The sequence below is a fragment of the Lagopus leucura genome, unplaced genomic scaffold, assembly GCF_019238085.1.
Source record: "Lagopus leucura isolate 7727_CA_CO unplaced genomic scaffold, USGS_WTPT01 Super-Scaffold_100022, whole genome shotgun sequence".
Taxonomy (NCBI): Eukaryota; Metazoa; Chordata; class Aves; order Galliformes; family Phasianidae; genus Lagopus; species Lagopus leucura.
The window spans coordinates 3,756,190-3,769,281 of NW_024962275.1; the positions used below are offsets into that span (position 1 = coordinate 3,756,190).

Consider the following 13,092-nt stretch of genomic DNA (forward strand, 5'->3'; position numbering starts at 1 on the left):
ATGGAAGCAGCTTCTGTATGGGTGCAGCCTGATGGACTCTGGACCTGTGCCTGCTTGGTATCCTTTAATTTCAGGATCTTACCTAAATACCCTTGTTTCACTTTTTTTCTCATCCCTATGAACTCTCTAGGAGTGTTCAAGGCCAGGTTGGATGGGGCCCTGGACAACCTGATCGATGGGTGGCAACCCTGCTTGTGGCAGGGGGTTGGGTCTGGGTGGGCTTTAAGATCCCTTCCAACCCAAACCAATCTGTGATTTCTATCATGATTCTGTGGGGGGAGAGCACTGCCACTGCAAACACCTTCCTCTCTAGATTCCAGTTATGTTTGAGACTGGAGTTTGGATGATCTGTCTATTCAAAGATAAGTCCTAGAAGAGCTTTCTTTACTGCATGTATTTTATAAACTTCATCTAACCATTGAAGATCCTTAAAGGGGATATCAAAAGCATTCCCAGGAGAGTAGAATAATTGCACATGTAGTGTTTAGCCTTAAAAATACGCACATCCTTAGTCCAAGGGAGCTCCTTTTATTTCAGGAGCACGCAGTTGAAGTGATAATCCATTTCTTCCTCCAAATTAGAAATTATTTCAGATTTAGACAAATTTTCTAATATAATATGCAAGGATAAAACTATATGGTGCTTTTGAATGTTAATGGGAATCATAACTATATTTCAGTGCATCGTGCTAAAAAAACTTCATCTCTTTTGCTCTGCGTGCACATATATTTTATTTAGTTGGACGCACTACAAAATTAATGGATGAATAAAAATAAATATTATATAGCAATACCAGAAATAATAAGTTCTGTCACTTTGCTAATCCTCCTCTCCTAGGGATAACAGAGAATGAATTTACATTCGTAAACACTAACAAGAATTCATTAATGCCCTCACAAGAGCCTAGGAGAAAACGAAAGAGCATAGGATACTGAGGAGGAAAGAAGGGCTATAGAGTCACAACCAGGTTAATATGAGGGAAAGATTCTTGTGCTACTATTGACTGTGTTCTGTTCCAAGAAAATGACATTTTTATAGAATTAGTTTAGCAAATAACAGTAAATGAGGACACATACAGACTTTCACAGTGTTATAAATGTGAAAACAATTGAAACTCGAAAATGTTCAGTACATTTCTAGTTACAGGTAAGCTTAGTGCTTCATGTGGACTTGGAATCATGGCAGTGACTGCATCACAGAATAACCTGGAAACAAAGACCAAGAGAAATGTGACACTCAAATCATTGCTAGTCAAAATCAAACCATAGCCATAAAATCCTGAGGCATGCCTCATATATTCTTAAAACACTTGCCTTGGGGACAGATCTCAGTGTGATTTCCCTTCTTTTGGACCATTGCATACAATTAGTCAGTCAAGACACGCCAATGGAATATGTCATGGTGTCATAAAAAGGCTCAAAAAATAGCTTATTCAAATCTAACTCATTATGGAGTTACTGAGGCTGTCCGCTGCCTGTTCTGTTCTAGTTCTGGATGACTAACTCAGATCTCTCCTTGTTTTCAGGATTCACAAACATTCCTTGTTATTGTTTCTTTCCTGTACTGCTGCTTCATGTATACTACATGCATTTCAAGAACAGCTCAAACAATTCTGTTATTCATCCCAGAAGGCAACTCAGTGCATTCCCGTTTTCAGTGTTTTCTAGTGCTTGTTTTCTCATAAAGACCTTAGCTCTTGTTTCATCAAACTCATCAGGTTTTTTGTGGGGTAATTTATTTTGCTTAATGAAGGTAGCATGAGCATTTTGAACCCACTCCTTTTATTAATTCCCAGAACACTTTTTTTTCTTGTGCTAGATATTTTAATATGTGTTCTCAGCTAAAAGTTCAACAACTAGACAGCCTTCTTTATGTCACAAACACAGATTTATTCTTTGGACAACACGTCTGAAACGTGCTGATTTTTCCTTTAGTACAATGTGGTTTTCTTTGAATGCTGTGCAATTATTGCTAAATATACTCTGGGCAGAAAAAGACCAACCTGGAATCTGATACCAGTTTCCTGGTCCCTATCTCCTGTTAGCTTAAATCTCGGTCGGTAAAGCTGGATTCAGCAATTACTGTTTGTTTGGTTGGGATGGGAAGACTAACGTGTGAGGGATGAGATGCTCTCAGGAGCTTTCCCAGGCAATGACCCTTCCCCAGGCAGCAAGACGGCTCCTACAAAAGAATTCTTTCCATTTGGCTGCTACTGGAACGTTGTGAAAAGTCTGTTCCTTGGGCTGCTCCTTCCCTTCCGGTATTTGAGAGCAAATGTGAACAAGGCACATGTATAGACAGTCCACATTCACAGACTCCTCTGGCTTGATGAAGTCCTTGAAGGCCTTTATGCAGGATTTGTTGATTCAGATTGCTGTAATTCTGAGGGCTATTCTGCACCTTAGTAATGAAAATAGCAGAAGAATTTGGGCAAGAAAAAGAAAAGCCATCAGTCAGTTGAAAAGAAATTTGTTCAGTCTGATATGTCGTTGTGGTGAAACAGCACGGAGTGATCACTGCTAGTTAATGCGTTTGCGAGGCTGCAATAAATGGGTGCAGGAAAAATGAAACGACAGGAAAACAGCACGAAGGGCAGAAAAAAAAACCAACAACCCTGAAGCAGAAAGATTTTGCTTTTCAGCTGGGAGAACTGCTATTAGTTTGGGTAACGTTGGTTTTTTTTCCCCACCAAAATGAGCATTCAGGTGGTAAAGAGATTCACGGAAGACAAATAACACGGCGCTGTGTGCAGCCTGTTAGGATCGAACGCACACAGTCCGTGTTGGTTTTTTCCCTCTTCCTTTTTCAAGCAGTAACATACGAAGCTGTCCCCAATGGCAGTCTTTGTGTGAGGGGCACAATCCGGAATTCCCTAATTTCTCCTCTTTTCTAATAACAACCATTAACTGCACAAACGATGATTTCTGCCCTGATTTTCAACTGGGATGGATGTAAAGGGGCGCTTTTTGGTGCCACCTCTGAAAGTCGGGGTCCCCTGGTGACAGTGATCACAGTCTCCCTGAAAGCACTTGCGGGGTTGTTTGTTTGTTTGTTTTATTGACATCAAATTAATATCCTCATCGCTAAGTGCGAAGCACAGGTTTGACAACAGAGCAGCTTCCTCTTTGTTTAAAAACTTGCAAAGAGTTTGGGGGTTGAAAGGCTGAGTAAATCCTTCTATCTGAGGAGGTAAGCTCCGTGTTATTTCTTGTTTTTAGCAGCTCTGTACTGGCGAGCTGCAAGCTGTCTGAACATCGGAGAGAGACCCTTTGGGAGCTCCATTGGTTTTCAGCAAGTCTTTGCATGCAGTGTGTTTGTACTAGCTGAAGACAGCGCATGGCTCTCTAAATAATTTACAAGTTGATTAATAGACTCACATGGGTATAATTAGAAGAGGGAGAGACAGCAGCTACAGTAACGGGTACAGTGCTTGGGGGAACTAGAGACTTTATTTTTTTTTTAAGAAACTTTCTAGGGTGCTGGGCGTTTGAAGATAAGTTGGGAAGAGCTCAGTGCCTCTTCTCTTTTGAAGTGGAAATAGGACAGTTTGAATCCGTCGAGTTTAATTTTTCACAAGCTTTAGGGGCCCTGCAGTGCAACTCCCTTTTTATTATTGAAAAAAACTCCCCATTTTTCTTTCATTTTTCACACACATGCGCACACACACACACACACGCTCAGAGTCCAAACAGCACCTAATAAACAAATCGATTTCCTACTTTATTTACGTTCATTTCATAACAAGGGCGCGCATTCATTTATATACACCCCTCAGTCACACACACACCATAGAAAGTTAGGAAGGTATTTGTGAATGCACCCTCCTTTAATTTATGCATTTTTAAGGAACCTTCACCTCTGTTTGACAATGCTTTTGAAGTAGCTCCGTTTTTCAAGTCAAACTTTTGACTTCTCCTCTGGGACCTCTACAAAGGGTTTTTTTTATGGAAAATAGGTAGCAGCCTTTTTTCCTGCCAGGAGAAAATTGGTGGTCAAGAGAACAAAATAAAATTTAAATATCTATATTTTTTTTATTTTTTTTTCTGGTTTAGGTGTCCGTATTTTAGTAACAGATGGAAGGTCGTAGAATAGAAAGCTTCACATGGGGGCACGTGGACAGTAAGTTGTCATCTCCTTTTCTGATTTTTTACTTTTGTTCTTTAATGTGTTGAATCACCACAGTGTGGTAAATTGGAGCCGTCCCCCATTTCCTTTATTTGGCAATTGCAATATGTTGACTTTCTCCAGCACAACATGCAAACAATGCAAACCTCTGCATGTGGTCACCAGACCTGCTGGGTGACACTGGAGAGACCTGGGCACAAAGGCATTCTTTAATGCCGCCCCATTTGGGATTAAGAAAAACAAACAAAGAGAAAAACCAACAACAAAACAAACCACCACCAAGCAAACAAACAGAACCACGCACACACAAACAGGGAGGCAGATCAGAAGCAATCTGTAGAGTTGGTGTGAATTTAGAGGCTGGTGAGGCTGTGCTCTGAGCTGTTGTGAGGATGGCAGTTAGTGGGCACGGCTCTGCCCATACATGTGTTGCCATCCTCCTGGTTTTGCAGCAGTGTTTACCATTGTCCTTGTCACCAGGGTATCAATAGGTGCCTTCATTTCGCAGAGACGCTGCTGGGCTCTGTGGGTTTGCATGAGGAAGGGGCTGAAGCTCTTTGTAGATGACAAGGTAATGCCCACAGTCACCCTTTGGAGTCATCAGGGATCACTGTGAATCGACACAGAGCCACAAAAACCTCCTAGATTGGAGGGAAGCTGTGGCCATGCTGGGCCTCGTGCTTATCAGGGCTTTTAAACAGCAAAGCAGAATATCGATTCCGAGTGCTGATCTTCTGTTTATTTTGATCTCTATTGCTGACTGTCATTCTTAGAAAACATAGAAATAAGTTCTTTATTTTCTTCCTGGCTGCTCTTCTTGCAGCACCAGCTGATGGGCAAAAAGCTTGAATTGTTTGTTCTGCTGTTTGGAGTTTGGGATAGTGAAATCAGTGTTTTTATAAGATAAGTGGAAGGCAATGCACATTGGCAGCACCCCTTTCTAGGATCTTTGGAGTTTATCATCCAATTCTGTCTTTGGCTGTGTTTCACTGGGAGCTGTATGAATAGAAACACTTTATTGTGACAAGCAAAACATTAAATAGCTCTTATGCATCACTCTACATTTTGGAAACGTGACATTCATTCACTGTTTTCTACCTCAGTATATGGTGAGCTGGGGTGGTGTGAGGTGCTGGTCTGGTGGTTTGTGTGGCTGGGAGCCCCTGAATGAGGATGGTGGGTGAGGGAAGCAGCAAGGGGAGCAGGCTGGCACCAGGCATCACTGCTGGAGGATGACAGACCCCTTAATATCCTACTCATCATATGATGAAATCTATATTTGGTATAGAAAGACAAGGTGGCTTTCAGCAGGGCTGTCAGAGTGAATTTCTTTTTTTTTTTTTTAATATTGTCAGTGTAAAAAAAAAAAAAAAAAAGTGTTTTATAGCCCAAATTCTACCACAAGCCCTGTGCTCTTCAGTAGAGCTGTTGTAGAAATAAAGAAGAGATAGGGAGCTTTGTTGAGTACCCTGGAAATGATGCATTACCTGGGTGAGAACTGTGCTTACTGCCTGAAATTTAGCTGTATTCTACCTGCAGAAGCTGAAGGAGTAAGAAGCAGTGGTGCAAATACACGATTTCCTGCTAGTTTTAGAAACTTGCAGGTTAGAAACATCCCTTTGAGGCAATTCAGAGCAGCTTTTATCTTGCAGGTGGTAAACTGAGGCAGAAGACCTAAATCAGCTTGAGCCGTGCTGCAATCAGCGTGTGTTTGGGGATGGGAACCCAGGTGTGTGGATCTGACCTTGCTGTCAGCCCACTAGATCATCCCAGGGCTCGCTGATGGCTGCTGCCATTAGGCAAATTATGCAGAGATGCTTGAAAACACCTAAAAACAAGGGGCCTGTTTTTAGAGGAGAAAAGCTTTATTTGTTGTTGGTGGATGCAGGACTTGGACTGAATTTCTGTTGCTAAACAGAAGGTGCCTCTGGCAGGTAAAGCAACGCAGGGCTGAGTGCTTTCCCCCATCCCTGGCTGTGAACAGGAGGAGATCTGCCTCGGTAATCGAGAAGGAACGATGCGCTCCTTTCACTTCATCATACGGTTCTGAAAGTCTGAATTTGTCACACATCATCTGCTATCGTCTGATTGATGATTTGGGGTTGTACCTGCGTTAAAAATGCTGCTGTCACTTCTCTTGAAAACCTTTAATTTTTATTCAATGACAACAAAACTGAGGGGGGAGAGGAAAGAAGGAAAAAAAAAAAAAGGAGGCTCTACTATGTTAGAAGAGACAAATATATATATATATCTAAAATGCGGCCGTTTTATTGTATTAAAATAATTCCTGTTCTTCCGGGGAGTCGTCCTCTCAGCGCTGCACACGTGAAATGAGCGACCGCAGGCTGTATTTCTGCGTGCATTTTCCATCCGATGAGAGATGATTAAATACGCGTTCACAGCTCTTCGCAAACACCGCGGGCCGCTCTTCTCCCTTACCTTCTCTCCTTCTTTGCCGCCTCTGACGCAGCAGCCTCAGCGCTCGGGAAGGAGCGACGCGTGCGGTGCTCGGGCTTCGAGATTCCGAGAGCCCCGCAATTCGATTCTGAGCGCCCCGCTATTGAGTTCCGAGGGCCGCGGGGCGGCTGCAGTCAGGCGCTGCTCCCGCCGTGCCGCCGCGGCCGGCAGGTGGCGCTGTACAACCGGGAGCGGCGCGCTGCCCTCCCCGCGCGGCGCTGCCCCGGAGCGGGTCGGATTCCGCGCATCGCCACCCGCAGTAGGGATGGTTGGTTCTGTCCAACTGTGAGATGGAGGGAGAAGTCCCTGCGTGCTGGAGGTGTTATGTGAAAATCTCGGTCGGGCTACGCGATCGCGTGTCGCTAAGGAATGCCGTTTTTGGATGTCATTAAATTGGGGCGAACGTGGGTGTGAAAATGGAGTGCCTCTCTGAAAGGTGCAAATAAAATTACCTAATGTGAATAATGCGGAGTTTATAGAGCAGTAAAATAAGCAAATTGCGTGCTTTGCTAATTTTAGGATTGACACCACAATCCGGGAAAGCAGCCTTTGGCAGTAGCTTCTACTCAGGGCAAGATGTTAACTGTCAGGTACTGGGATCGAGCCTCAGGCATCTGAATTAGCAGTGAAAGTCTTCTGCTAAAAAAATCTCTGAGTGAAGTATAAAGGGCAAATGGACAGTATTGTCAAAAGGACCTTAAAGTTTTTATGGTGCAAAGCTGACAGAATTTATGCCTGCAAATGCTTTTATGCCCTCCTTAAAATCAAGGGTTTATAGCATTGGAGAAGTGAGTCAATAGGCTTCAGACATCTGTTTTAAAGAGAAATAGGTGGAGGAGGAATCCATTTAAATATGATAATCGTATAGCTGGGAGCACTGACAGCACTGAAGCTATTGGGGAATGGTGCCCTGTAAGCTCTCAAGCACTGTTTTTGCCTCTCAGTCTGTGCCTTTAATGTTCTGTTACTTTTGTCTTGAGCAGATGGTATGATTTTGTCAACTGATTGCCTGATAGGGTTTTCTATTAGTCCTGCAGATCTATGGGTTGGGTCAGAGCTAATAGGCCACACTCCTTTGAGTTTCATGAGAAAGTGCTTTTCATGCGAAATACCTTTTACCTGTGAAAAGCTTTGAAGCTCTGGGAAGTAAATTTATTTTTTAATGGTCTGCTGGAAGGGGCTGATTGACAGTCGTGGAGACAGGAGCTCTCCGGGTGTCCGTGCAGCAGTTCCAGCTTCTGTTCCTGTGCTATGCATGCCCTTACCTTTGGGCTGCTTAGGGTCATGGCCAGCTGTGTGGTCTGGACCATTAGCACAGCCAAAACAGGCTGAGAGCTGAAGGGGATGCGCTGTGCGCTATTGACGTTAGGCAAGAATATAGTTCATTGCTGCATATACTTCTGCATGGAGCTGATTGTGGCCCAGTCCTGCCATGTGTGTGCCATTTTGGAGGCTCACCGTGCCCCTGCCCCACTGCTCTCAGCATAGGGTGCCATTGGAGCTCTGAAGAATTACTTCTGAGGGTGGGTTTTACTCCTGTACCTTAATTTCGCTCCTTAATAGAGATGTGCTCCAACTGCCTGCTCTGGATACCTCTTTGTAGCAAACTGTAATTTTTACAAGAAACTTATCTTTGGACCTCTCTAATGATAAAGTAAAATCTCTCTAGAGCCTCGTTCCCCCAACTTTCAGAGTTGGAAACTCACACAAGCTTATGTTGAAAAGGAATTGATTATTCAAAGCTCTCGTGCTTCATAATCTACTTAAAACATGTAGACTGACTGCCTCATCAGAAAAGCTGTAGACTCTACTTTGCTGTATAGCCCTCTGGGTCGTGTGCTAAAGGCCAGGAGACCTATGGCTAGCTGCTCACAGGCTGTGTGCCACTCCAATTACAGGTTATTAATTTCCCTTGCATTCCAGAGACAGTTCCACATGAGTGAAAAGGAATACCATACTGCAGCGTTCTTCGTTACTTACTGTCTATACCACGGCAAAATACTGATTTCTTTCTCCCCTCCTCCCCCTTTTTTGTTTCTCTGGCCTGTGGAAGATGTTTTACAGTTTTAATGCAGCCGTTTTAAGTGCGAGTGTTCCTGTTCAAGGGCAGCTGATGTACTTTGTAATGCCATTGAACAGCCAACAAGCTATGTTCCCCCATTGTGTTGAAGTGATAGGTATGTTTGCTAATCAAGAGGAGAGCAGAGCTTGCTGTCTGACTTGTTTATGTTTTATTTCTCACCATCAAGCTTTAGAAGGAGGCACAGAAGTATGTAAGCATCTATATTATTCACTGATACATGGATGTACGTGAGCACACAAGCAATGTGAACAGTATTGCTGATCTCTTCTCATCAGTCATCACCAAAATTAGCAGGATATCAGGGTTACCACGTAATCCCCAGTACTCCTCAAAAGACCCATCAACCTGGTGTATTGTTGGCTGTATTGTTAATTAATTGTTACTTCAACCTGTTTGATTTTTTTTTCCTCTTGTGTTGGCTTCAGTGCTTTTTCCAAAAGCAGTCACAAAACGGGAGGATTTTCATCCTCAGGCTTCGTAGAAGACTAATGGGAAGTGATCAGATGGATCAGATGGTTCCCATCACAATTGCATTTTAACTGCTTGTAGGCTGTGGTGTTTCTCCTCCCCTTATGCAGGATGGGAGCAGTTTGACCCCTGGAAGTGGAGAATCTCTGAAGATGTGCTGGCAGCCCAACAGCAGAGTGCACCCTCTTGTGTTTCTGTGCCATTCCAGGGCTCCAAGCTCTTGCCCCGGTTCCCTGGAGTTCATCTTGCAGGGAATGTGGGATCATGCAGTCTCACCTTAGCATGGGTTTATGCGTGGCTTTGGAGGCCTCATTCATTTCCCTTGCACAACCATCTTTAAGCATTCTGTAAGTTTCAAAAATCACATGTTTTGGCATCTTTACATCCATTCCAGCGGGAATCGTGACAAAACAATGCGCATGGAGCCTGAAAGTTTCGCGTCACAGCCAGAAATTCATGAGTACTGGGGAAATTCCACCCATCTTTGCATGGGAATACGTTTTCAGGAAAGAGAAGGTGGGATTTTGTTCTTGTTTTCCTACTGGAATGGCTTGGTTTTGTGTTAGATCTTGAAACCTGGAGGGCGGGGAGAAGAGCTGACCGGCAGACAGCTCTGCAATGCTGCTGCTACTCCCAGCCTGCAGCTCAGCTCTTGGGTAGTTAGATAGGTAACACTGCTTAATAGCATTCCCGCCTGCTGTTAGTTTTATCAGTCCCATTTTTAATGCAATGCCGAGTTTTGCACTGTCATTTTACCCCCTGTCAAGTGACTGGTGATGATTTTATTCCATACCTTTCCTTTTTCATTTAGCAGATGGAGAATAGCGCTCTTTATCTTGTTGGGTTTTTTGGTTGGTTGGTTGTGTTTCCTTTTGTTGTTTGTTTTTAATAATGTGAAACGAGTACCCTCAGTTAATACACTAATCTGTTCTGTAATTAATTCCCCGTGGTTTTCCTCCATTTTTGCTGGTACATTGAATTCTGAGTGCAATTCTGTAAACTCAGTAATTTGATTACTTAAAGGAGAGGTAATGAATTTCATGATAGAGGTATAAGTCTTTAGGAAATATTAAATTTCAGGGAGCAAATGGATTCTATTACTGCAGTTCAAACCCAGCTTGTATCCAGGGTGTAAACGTGCACTGACAATAATATACTCCTCTAAACACAGGCACGCTGCTGTCAGTCAGTCCTAAAGCAAATTGCATTGTCAGAAATCTGACACACACACCCTCCTACAAAAACCTGTTGTATTTCTGTATGCAGATGTGATGGCAGGGCGAGTATCAGAACATCAGCATCCCACCATGTGGATTTATGTCGCGTTTTTTATTGCTTGCTTCCAGTAGAGGCAACAGTGTATTAAACACAGAGCACAAATGAAGAGGAGAGACTCTCACTGCTTCTTGCAGATCACTTTGGCTGCTTTGTGGGATGCGGCTGGAGGTGGTTTTGCTGCCCTTTCTTTGCATTATTTGACAAGAATCCCAACACAATTCAAGGCCTCTGGAAAATTAAGTCGTGGTTGTTGAAGCTGGTTACTGAATTCTCCAGTTTGTTTAAAAATGGTAAAAATATTTACAGTAAAATATTTTACGTTATGGGGTCTGTTATGCAGGATACCTCCTGTGTATGAATACCTAGAATTTAAAAGGCTACATGGTGATTGTAAGCCCAGCCAAGCTCTTGCAGGTATTACTCTCTTGCCTAAAAGATAAATAATAACAGAGGAAAGAAAACTTCTATCTCTAAAATTGGAGTCATCACTGCTGTAACCACAGTAGTTGACAAATGTTTTGGAAATGTATTTTTGCTTGTAAAAGCTTCAAGCCTTTGGGCAAAATGGAGAAGTAGCACATCCAGCCTGCTATTGCAGAACCATTATCATCTCCAAAGTTAAATACAGAATGCTGCAGACGTTTGTTTTTCCCCCTGATTTTAGGATCAGGTCATTATTTTTGCACTTTTATAAGATTATGTCACACACTTCATTGTGACATCATCCCAATATGAGAGAAAAAGGACAATGCAGAACTATCAAGGTGTCAGTTCTCACCAAACACTTGCTGTAATCCTATGGTTTCTTATGATCTGGGGGTTTCTGTGACAGCACAGTAGATGCTCAGGCTCGAAAAGATCCTGTCTCCAAAATCCATCATCTGTAAACACGTTTCTGTTTTTGTTGTTCCTTTTAACCAGAAGCAATGGCATGCTTGCCTCTTTAATTGCAGACTCAGTGTACAAAAGAAATGTCATCTTTGTAATCCTTTGCAGTCCCAGACAACATGGTTATGAAGATCCTGGAGAGACGCCTGAATGCACCAGACTGCATGACCAAGGGCTGGGTGCTTCGTGGCTTCCCGAGGGACATAGAGCAGGCAGAGAGGCTGCAAAAAGCATGTATTATTCCAAACAGGTAAGATATATATTTAGCGCATTACATACATCGCAAATAAGCCTGTGGAGAGATACAGATCTTTGCTGACATTACGTAGGCAGCTGCAACTCCTCTGTTTATTCCTTCCATATCTAGAAAGGGGGTCTCATTCTAAAGAGCTGGAAATAGAGCATTGGCCTTACAAAGCCTTATGAATTAGAAATCAGATGGCTAAACTGTGGAAGAGAGAAGAGGTTGTTCTGCTCGTTTGTCTGAGTTGCTTTTAAAGGCACGCCATAAAACCATAAGAAATGGATTAAAGTTTGGATTATATCAGGAGGTGTATTTTTATTTGCAGCAGGAGGGGGATCAACATCCTCTTGCTTTAGCATTGGCATAATATCATGGAATACATTAGTACTGCAAGGACTCGTTATGAGAGTTTTGGGTTTTGTGAAATAATTAAAGACAACATGAGAATTATATTTTATTGGAGCCATAAAGCATTGTTCAGAAATGCAATAGAGGAGAAATGAGCATCAAAAGAGAACTTGTAATACAGGCAAGTACAGCGGGGTTACTCTTCACAGCTGGTCCAAAGGTGGTGAGCATTTGAAATGTTGGTAGACTTATCTATGCTGAGAAGCTTTTCCATTCTGCTCCAGGAGTTCCTGGCTCAGTCTGTGCGACTGGATGACACGATGGCCGCTCCCAAGGCACACAGTGGAAATACGTGGTCCTTGAGCTTCTAAAAACCTGTTTCTATCTAAGAACTAATGGTGGAAAAAGTGTTTAAGTTGGTGAGGGTATTCTTCCTGTGTCTTCTCTGTGGCTGCCTTTGTCGTGAAAGAAGTGGAGAAAGAATCTTGGTAGCAATGCTAGTGACAATTAAATAGCATTTCCCATGGATTATTCTTGCTGTGCACTTAAAAAGCAGATCCGCAGTCTCTGAACAAGTGTCTGAGCACATGAGATCACTGTGAATGCTCCAGTGTGCGCAGGGTGCTCCTTCACGGGGCTGGGACCTCATCAAGTGAGAAAGAACAACTCGTTCTGAGATCTTCCATGCAGAAATTCGGCACTCATCCATTTCCTCAGCCTCCATTTTCTTTAAAGAGCAAGGCGCATTCAGATCTGAGTTAAGAATTTGGCCCTTACTGTTTTACCCAGGGCTTGAAGTAGGGGACAAAAATAGGCATCATGCTACCTGATTGATTTTGGAGCTGTTATTTTCCATGCAGCTGAAGCAGTAGGTGTATGAGGGAGAGAGGGTGATTATAAACAAAAGGACATATTGCAGCATAGGATAGCAGGGCAGTAATTCAGTTGCAGTTGTGATGCTGGTTATAAAACACTATCTGCAGAGGTGGTGTTTCTGACATCAGGAGAAAACCCTGATAGAATTATAGCCCTGAAATCAATCTGGGAATAGGATGCAGAAATCTATAAATCAGACACGGAACAATCTGCAAAGTCTCATTTTTAGGAGGACTCTGTTGATGAAATTAGATTAAAATAAATTTACATATATATCAAGTTTATTATTAAAATCTAGTCACATCAGTAAACAAAATTATTTGTG

At 42.8% G+C, this 13,092-nt stretch overlaps 1 protein-coding gene across 1 annotated transcript in view; it reads left to right on the top strand.

Annotated features, from left to right (window-relative positions):
* Positions 1-13,092, top strand: part of AK8 (adenylate kinase 8) — a 62,977-nt gene that overhangs the window by 26,063 nt on the left and 23,822 nt on the right. The window contains exon 11 of the mRNA XM_042878657.1: positions 11,408-11,549. Coding sequence (XP_042734591.1) covers positions 11,408-11,549 — 142 coding nt within the window. The remainder of the gene's footprint in view (positions 1-11,407; positions 11,550-13,092) is intronic.